The 9438-nt window shown below is 43.0% G+C and overlaps 1 protein-coding gene across 1 annotated transcript; it reads left to right on the forward strand.

Moving 5' to 3' along the window:
- The first annotated feature begins 6054 nt into the window (after window positions 1–6054).
- Window positions 6055–6999, forward strand: LOC101563393 (olfactory receptor 4D6). The gene has a single exon (XM_004646917.1). The coding sequence runs from the start codon at window positions 6055–6057 to the stop codon at window positions 6997–6999; it is 945 nt and encodes a 314-aa protein (XP_004646974.1).
- The last annotated feature ends 2439 nt before the right edge of the window (window positions 7000–9438 follow it).

Genomic DNA, 9438 nt, shown 5'->3' on the forward strand with positions numbered 1-9438 from the left:
CTGTGACCTTCCTAGCAGTGGTTCTGTGACCTTCCTAACAGTGGTTCTGTGCAGGAGGGCCAGAAAATGAAGACCGTCATTTCAGGGTACCTTCCTCTCTTCGGAGTGAAGGGAATGGCTCGCATGCAGGCTGAGGTGTCTAGGTGTCTAGAGTTCCTTCCTCCCCTCCAGAAAGCCTGAACTGAAGTCCCACGCCCGAGCCGACCCCCCTGCCCCCCGGCCAGGTCCAACCTGGTGGCACGCAACTCACCGATTGCTCCAAGGCTCAGCACAGGCTTCTGAGTAATGAGGATGGCCATTCCAGTTCTGCGATCTTTCAGCACTAATTGTGAGCTGAAAAAAGAAACTGCATTGTTTAAAATATCTTAGAAGCTGTCCAGATAGCTCAGTGGACTAAAGCTCCTGTTTAGGCAAGCGCAGGGACTGGGGTTCTTTTCCCTGCATGCTGTGCTGGCCTGGAGCCTGGAGAGATGGCGATTGAGACCGGGAGTGGTGGCACATGCCTGTAATCCCAGAGCGTGGGAGGTTGGAAACAGGAGAATCACTGAGTCTGATCTACATAGTGAGACCCTGTAGACCTTGTAGATCATGTAGACTGTGTAGACCACATAGACCCCCATACTAAATACCACACACGCAAAAAAAAGCTTTTAGATTTTTTTTTTTCAGTACTGGAGATTGAACTCAGGACCTTGCACTTGCCAGGCAGGTGCTTAAACTGCTAAGCTATTTCCCTGGTCCTCTCTTAGAAATAATTTTATACAGTATATTAGGGTTTGTTACTGTCAGATTTCATTTCCCAAAGGAAGCATTCTCAGGAGCGCTGGAAAAGGCTAAACTTCTGTGCTGCTCTTTCCCCATTTTTACGATGCTGCACAGTTATAATACGTGTGGTATAATTCATGTCTGATGCCCCCACCAGACAGCAAATGCCACAACGATGGGGATCATACCGGTCTGTCCGCTTGGGACATAGAAAGCACAAAATATATATACAGTACTCCCTCACTCCTTCACGGTTTGACTTTCATGGACTCACCGTTTTGAGGATTTTCAAAAAATATTAATCTAAATTATTTATCACAAATTTTTCTGTATCTCAGGATTTTGCAGTACCATACAGTACACATATGTTGTTAAAATTATATAGGTTTATGAGTTTAGAAAATGGTTAGCTTTCTGATTTTGTCCTTACTTTTGTATTTACTTTTCACAAAAAAATTAAATTAATTTTTTTAAATTATTGGATTATATACTTTAAGGTGTTTTCTTTTCTTTTCTTTTTTTTTTTTTTTTTTTTTTTTTTTTTTTTGTATTTTAGGGAAGGGTCTACAGGGTATTCAGGGTCTCACTACTAGATCAGACTCGTAGGGATCTGCCTGTTTACAGCCTCCCAAGAGCTGGGATTACAGGTGCCCACCACCATGCCCAGTCTCAATTGCTGTCTCAACGCACCTGAGGGGCGGGGCCAACACAGCAGGCCCAGGGATTGAATCCCTGGCCCCTGCGCCTGCTTGCAGGTGCTTTAATCCGCTGAGCTATTTGGCCAGCCCTGAGGTGTTCTTGATGATACATAATTTAAATCTATTTATATCTTTCTAGAAAATTAAAATACTTTCTAATCTAAAAAATGATTAAAAACATTAGAAGTGTTTTTAAGAGTGTGGGAAGGGTTTATAAGAGTGTGGGAAGGGTTTATAAGAGTGTGGAAAGGGTTTGTAAGCCTTAAAACATATATAAATACTAAAACACAACGTTGCTACTTCGCTGATTTTCACTTCTTGTCGGGGTGTCTGGAATCTCACCTCCCGGGTAAGTGAGGGACCACTGTAGCTTTCTTTTCTCACTGTTACTCCTTAGAATTTCACTTTTACTAGTGCTTTTTTGTTATACAGATTAATAGGCTAATTTGGCAGAATTGTACAGGTACATACCACTAAATACATGTTTTGGTTGGTTGTTATGATGGGTTGTTTGAAGCAAAGCAATTACATGACCAAATTGTTGACACTGTCACACTTGTCATGTGAAATTAACTTTTGGGCAATATTGATAAAATTGTTTTCATGGACATCAACACAAGACTGCACATCAAATCCAAGGTGAACACAGCCTGGGGACGTGGCCCCTGGGGGCTTCTCAGGCTGCCCCAGCGAACTCTTCGCCTCCTCATTAGCTGTCCTGCCAGCATGGGTGAATGAATGTGGGCGGCGCAAGTTGCTTAGTAACTCCATAACAACTCCCACTGTGTCCAAAACTGCAAGCTCCTCCAAGGAAAGTGGCACTTCTTACAAATGTCCTGCACAGCGCCCTGATGACCCCATTCGCTCTCTAGTTCAGTGTCCTCAGGAACACTGAAGACTGCAAGTGTCCAGATGAACAGCACAGAGTGGTGACAGGAGGGACCCTGGCAGGGTCCTCCCTCTGACACACGGGTAGGTGAGGGCGCCCTGAAAACATGGTCACTGCAGGCAACGTTGGCACCGTCGAGTTTTACTATTTTAATAGTGTTTGGCCTTTGGTCCCTGAAAATGTGGAATATCACTGGCAATACTTTAAGTAGATCTCATTTTGCAGTAAAAGCTTCAGGCTCATTAAGATCTGCCTCTAACATAAAATCGTTTGGTTCTTGAAACCGAGCTAAGTTTAGGGGTGATTTGTACATTCAAACTCATTCCATAATGAGCTTGGGCACCAGGCATGTGTAGGGGAATGACCAGCATGGCCCCTTTCTGAAAAAAAAAAGAGGAAAAGTTAATTAGATGCAGGGTGAGAGGCACAAGTATGTGTGACAGTCCCACTGTGCTGGTGTTGACATCCTGTGTTTGTGTCCTATTTTGAAGCTTACAGTGTGTGCTTATATGCATTAAAAAATTTCACTGACTTGCATAGAGACATAAAGGGGTATGTGACGTGGGCGGGAAAAAAAATAAAAAATAGGCAGCAAGCTCTCCAGAGGCGCTGCCCATGGGACACTCTCGCCATCAACTCAGCCACAAAAACTATCACTGAGTAACTGACATATGCCAGGGAGACACTGCAAAATCTGTCGTGAGAAAAGAAATTCCTGTTTGGAAATTTACATTTGGAGGAAAGGGCAGGGCAACCGGCTACCTAATGATCAGCTGATGGGATAGGGTTAGGTTGCAGGGTCACCGCGTCAAAGTTTAAAGCCCTCTAACTGGCCTCGAAGGCCGCCCTGCTTGGAGCAAGCTGCCTCTAGGTTTGACAATACAACCCCAAGGGTACCAGGTCATCAGAGGTCACATGGGACCCTGACCTGTAATTGAGCCTGATAGCCTAGAACTTTCTAAGGTTGCTGGCCAGGAAAATAAGTCAAATATTGCTAAGAGAAGCCAACAATAAGCAGCGCTGAGCTCAGGGCCCAGAGACCCAGGATGGCCACTCCTGGGCTCGCTAGTGGGTTCTTCCAACTCGTGCCCCGAGCGGCCGCAACACGGAAAGAAAAGCTGGACCTGCCCTGCCTGTGCCCTGCTTTCCTCCCTAAGCCAACGCTCCTAGAATGATCTCACAGAAATGGAGAAGAAAAATAGGCATACTGTCAGAGCCCATAATAATGGAGAAAATCTTTTCCTTCAAACTGTAAATAGGTATGTTCAGTTTGGTGATTTTCAAAATGAGAACCCATTTTAAGTCATTTTAAAAACGGACATGATGCAGCGTCCTCTTACAAGCACTCGGAGGTGACAACTGCCATTAATGTGGTGTGTACCCGGAGTTCTGGGCGCACAGATTTTCTTTCCAAAAAATAACTTTGTATGATACATTGGGTGCTTTAATGTCACTAAAAGGGAACATCTTGTCTACAGGTACGATCCTGCATTATCAATTTGAAGGGCTGCACATGCTAATTTGCACTGCTGTACCACGCTTCCTAAGCTAATTTTGTATCTGAGGCATTACATTCCAATTTCTTCCAGGGTAAATTGTACTTTGATAGCCAGGGAGATAGTTCAGCGGCATAGCCATCTGCCTGGCAAGTGTAAAGTCCTGACCTTGATCCCCAAACCAAAAAGAAAAGCAATTATACTTTGATAAGCTTTCTTTATACTTGAGCATTTGGTTTATGAATTCTTCTTTCTGTACCAGCATCAAGTTTGGGACCCTGTGCTTGCCAGGCAGTGCTTATGCCACTGAGCTCTGTCCTCAGCCCCTTGGTTTACGAATTCTTCAGCGTAAGTTCCTAAAGTAGAAAATCTGGCAGGTCGTGTACATTCCAAGCTTGGGTGCACATTTTCAGACTGGACCAACGTGGATCCTGGGCACTGCACCGTCCAGCCCTGTGAGGCTGTCCCTTCCCCACCTTCCTGCCGGGTGGCCTTTCCCACACTGGCCAGTATCACGGAGGAAAGATGATGTCTTTCTTTAATGATTCGGATTGATCATCTTTTCATGTGTGGGCTGACCAACTACAATTTTAGAGTATGCATGACCTATTTCTATTTTAAAGTATCTGTTTCTTATTGATTTGTAAGAACTCTTAGGTATCAAAGGTATAAAGCCTGTTTAGTATCATGTTTTAACATATTTTCCCAAGTTTTTCACTTATATTTAGCTTTTAACATTTTTATGTTTTTGAAATGTAGACGTTTCATATTTTTACTTAGCCAAATTTAATAATCTTGGCAGGGGAGATAGTTCAATGGAATAAGTGCTTGCCTGGTAAGCACAAGGTCCTGAGTTTGATCCCTGGTACCACACACACACAAATGTAATAATCCCCCTACAAGGCTACTCTCCAAATATATAAGCATTACCTAAATTTTCTTCTGACGTTTAATCATTTTAACTTTTTATATTTATATTATTAAGATGGCAAAATCTTTAGTCTTCTCTTGTGAAATTTGAAGTTGTGTAAATTATTTTGGCTCAGTGTATCCATGAAAGGAAATCAAACACAATTAGAATTAGGCTCTTTCTTTATAGTACCTTAATCATCATTTAAAATTAGAACATTAAAATACCATTAGACTCTGTGAGTCCACTTATAGGAATTTGTCTTGAAGAAGTCAAAGTCATGTGCAACAATACACCTACAGTGTTGGCACAGCATTATTTGAAAGTTCTAATTAGGGCTGAATCTGGTAAACAGAGAGGCTTGCATAGGACCTGGGAGATCTTGTGCTTTGTGTACGAGTGAAAGCCTGATGCCCTCGCCACGGCCCTCCACGCTCTCCTGACCGCCTCTCACCGGCCTCCCCACGCTGCATCCTCCCACCACACCAGCTTTCCCCACCACTGCAAGTCCACACCCACTCGATTTCCATAGACCCGGGAAAGCCGGTCCCTGTCTTCGTAAGCAGCGTACTGTGGATCCCATTCCACCAAGGGCTGCAGGCATTTTAGAGCAGAAACAATAAAACTCGTTCGATAAAACAATACAATGTAAATGAGAACCGCGAAGGCACTACACATAAACAAGACAGGGAAATGGAGCCACACACATGGTACTTAGTGTGGAGAAGGCAAAGCAAGGATGCGTGGATAGTTACAAAGTCCTCGTGTTCTAAGAATAGGAACCTAGTTGCTGTTCCAAGGCGGCACAGCCTTGCATCTGACACTAGCACAGACATGTCCTTTGGAGCTTTGTATGGAGATACCTGAATAGATCCCTCCCTCAGGACAGGTGTGGGGCACACGTCCTTCCTTGTAGAGAGACGCCCTAGACAAAAGCAATAACACAATTCTAAGTATGTTATTCTTATTCTATTTGCATAGCTCTTTGCTAGATGACAATAAAAAAATCAAGTACTAGTTTTAGTTCACGTGTTATGGGATGCCAGTACAGTAAAGTAGGATTTCTGTTGGATTATACACCTTAACAACATATAAAAATGTTGTTTAGTAAAAAATAACATGTAAAGTCCATTTTCCAATGAATGAAATTATCCTAACGATGGGTAGGAATGTTCACCATAGTGTTCTATTCCATCACATGGGACCCCTGAGGTTGCCCCTCCCAGCACCCTCCGCGCCTCCCCACTTGTCTCCTCCCAGGTGAACACTTGTCTCCTCCCAGGTCCTGTCCCGAGCATGGACCAGATCAACCGCACCAAGGTGAAGGAGTTCGTCTTCGTGGAACTTACTCACTTGCAGGAGCTGGAGATCTTCCTCTTCATGGTCTTCTTCGCTGTGTATGTGGCAACTGTGCTGGGAAATGCGCTCATTGTGGCCACCATCACCTGGGAGCCCAGCCTCCACAGCCCCATGTACTTTCTCCTGAGGAACAAATCACTCCTGGACATCATCTTCTCTTCCATTACGGTCCCCAAGTTCCTGGTGGACCTTTTGTCAAAGAGGAAAGCCATCTCCTTCAATGGCTGCATGGCACAGATCTTTTTCTTCCACTTTGCTGGCTGGGCTGATATCTTCTTCCTCTCTGTGATGGCCTTTGACAGATACCTTGCGATCGCCAAGCCCCTGCACTACGTGACCATTATGAGGAGAGAGCTGTGGCTGGCCTTGGTGGTGGCTTCCTGGGTGGGCGGCGGGTTGCACTCAGTCATCCAGATTGGCCTTATGCTTCCACTCCCCTTCTGTGGCCCCAATGTCCTTGACGCCTTCTACTGCGATGTCCCCCAGGTGGTGAAGCTGGCCTGCACCGACACCTTTGTGGTGGAGCTGCTCATGGTCTCCAACAATGGCCTGGTGACCTTGCTGTGGTTCTTCCTGCTGCTTGGCTCCTACACGGCCATCCTGGTGATGCTGCGATCTCACTCCAGAGCAGGGCGGAGCAAGGCCCTCGCCACCTGCACCGCCCACGTCCTCGTGGTCACTCTGCATTTTGTGCCTTGTGTTTACATCTACTGCCGACCCTTCACCACCCTGCCCATGGACACCGCCGTGTCCATCAACAACACGGTCATCACCCCCATGCTGAACCCCATAATCTACACCCTGAGGAACCAGGAGATGAAGGCAGCCATGAGGAGACTGCAGAGGCGACTGGGGCCTGCTGGGAGCACTGACGCGGGCTGAACCGGCACCAGGAGGCCGAGCAGCTAAGGCTGATTCTTCTGCTCAAGCTGCCTGCCAGGGGGCAAGATGCCAGCTCTCTCCTCGTTGGCCTTCTCGCTGTGCAGCTCACTGCTGCCCGACTCTGCCAGAGGTGCAACAAGAACAAAAGGAAGAGTGAGAGGGAGGGAGGGAGCGATCCGGCGTGAGGGTGGGAGAAGCGCGAGCAGCGGCGGCGAAATCAGGACACCAGGGAGGCAACACGGTGCTTACGTGTGTGGGTCCGATTTATGTCACTCATGGGTATGGTCTCTACTTGCTTCCATTTACCTATGAAAGCCTCAAGCTTATTTTTTTTCACTTTTTTTTATTCTCTCTAAAAAAATAAAAAAAATTTAGAAATTCATACCTTACAAATTTTCCTTTTTATCTAAATGACAAAATTCATAGTTCATTGCTGTTATTTTAATACTTCTACATGTGTAATGATATCTCAAAATTCATTGTGGATATAGTTTGTATCATATTTCCCCCCAAAATCAATCTTGCCAAAGTCATCACTTTTCTTAATCTTTTTTTTTTGTTTGTTTTTTTTTCTTTTTAACAAAATTTTATTTATTTATTTTAGTGAGAACAAATAACAATGAGACAGTTTCAAAACAGGCTACTAGGACAGTTACAATAATTAATACATTGCATATTGTTGTCTTTGTAGTAGTTATTCACAGTACAAGATGTAGACATGATATCCTGTCTAAACACTATTCGTACAAATCTTTCTTCTTATTGAATTAAGAGAAAATAGTTGTATATCTATCCTAACTATTTTGTATATACAGATACAAAATGGTCCTTCATTTCTGTCTCCTTTTTTTGTTTAGTTTTTTTCCATAATTTTATTGAGAGATAAATAACAATGAGACAGTTTCAAATCAAATTAGTAGGACAGTTTCAATAATTAACACATTGCATACTCTCTTCCTAGTGGTTATTTGCTGTACAAGATGCAGACATGATATCCTATTTACAAACACTATTAGAACAAATCCCTCTATTCATTAAGAGAATGTAACTATATATCTATCTTAACCATTTTGAATAAACAGATACAAAATGGACCTCCATCTGTATCCCTTTTTTGTTTAGTTCCATCATTTGAATATTTTTTTTTCAAAGTTTTATTGACAAACAGATAGCAATGAGACAGTTGCAAATCATATCGGAAGGACAGTTTCAACAAATAATACACTGCATATATTCTTCTTAGTGGTTAATTGCTGTACAAGATGCGGACTTGTGATCCCATTTACAAACACCATTAGAACAAATCATTCTATTCATTAAGAGAATGCAACTATATATCTATCCCAACCTCTTTGAATACACAGATACAAAATGGACATTCATCGGTATACCCCATTTTTCTAAGTTCCGTTATTGAATATTATAGGTGTGTAAACTCAGCAAAATATTCTAAAAGAGTCCAGTAGCCCATAATAGCATTGGGTCTTATATTTAAAACTGGCAATGTCAGAAATTATTGACCTGAGTCCCCCACAGCTCAACCCAACAGCATGGCTTTATTTCTTATATTTCGACTTCATACTTTTCTACATCATTTGAATATTATAGGTGTGTTAACTCAACAAAATATTCTAAAAGAGTCCAATAGTCCATAATAGTATTGGGTCTTTCTTAATCTTTTTAAGAACTGGGTTTTGGTCTCATCGATTTTCCTTATTATTGTCTCTCTTTTTCTTTTTTTCTTTTTTTCTTTCTTTTTTTTTTATTTGTTTGTTTGTTTGGTTGGTTTTTTTTTGGTATTTTTGAGAAGAGTCTACAGGGTGTTCAAGGTCTCACTACTGGATGGGACTCATAGTGATCCACCTGTTTACAGCCTCCCAAGAGCTGGGATTACAGGTGTGTGCACCACCACACCCAGTCTCAATTGCTGTCTCAGAGAGCCCCGGGGGTGGGGCCGGCATGGCAGGCCCAAGGATTGAACCCCCAGCCCCTGTGCCTGCTTGCAGGATTTTTTCCTTTTTTGATATTCATCTCTCTCCTGCATTGTGTGTTACTTAGTTTTCTTTTTTCAAAAGCTTAGCATGTAAGACCACTACATTTAGATCAGTCTTATCTTCTAAAACAAACTTTAAAATCTAAATTTCCATTTAGTACACAATATATTTTGTGTAGACTTTAGCTGTAATTGAATTCAGAATATTTTCAAATTGCTTTTGTCTTGTCTTTTAGAGTGAGCACTCCACTGTGCAAAAATATCTTTTTTATACATTCCTCAGTTGATCTGTTTCCAAGATTTAGCTGTGACAAACTGTGCTGCTATAAACACGGGTGCACATGTATCTCTGTGGTACAATGTTTTCAGTCCTCTTGGAAAAATACCCAGGAGGGGAATATCTGGGTTGAAAGGGACCTCCAGGCCTAGCTTTTTGAGGACTCTCC

The sequence above is a fragment of the Octodon degus genome, unplaced genomic scaffold (assembly GCF_000260255.1).
Source record: "Octodon degus isolate 3935 unplaced genomic scaffold, OctDeg1.0 scaffold00283, whole genome shotgun sequence".
In the NCBI taxonomy this organism is placed as follows: domain Eukaryota; kingdom Metazoa; phylum Chordata; class Mammalia; order Rodentia; family Octodontidae; genus Octodon; species Octodon degus.

Excerpts from the sequence above, each read along its gene's own strand:
- LOC101563393 (XM_004646917.1), top strand. The coding sequence starts at position 6,055 with ATGGACCAGATCAACCGCACCAAGGTGAAGGAGTTCGTCTTCGTGGAA.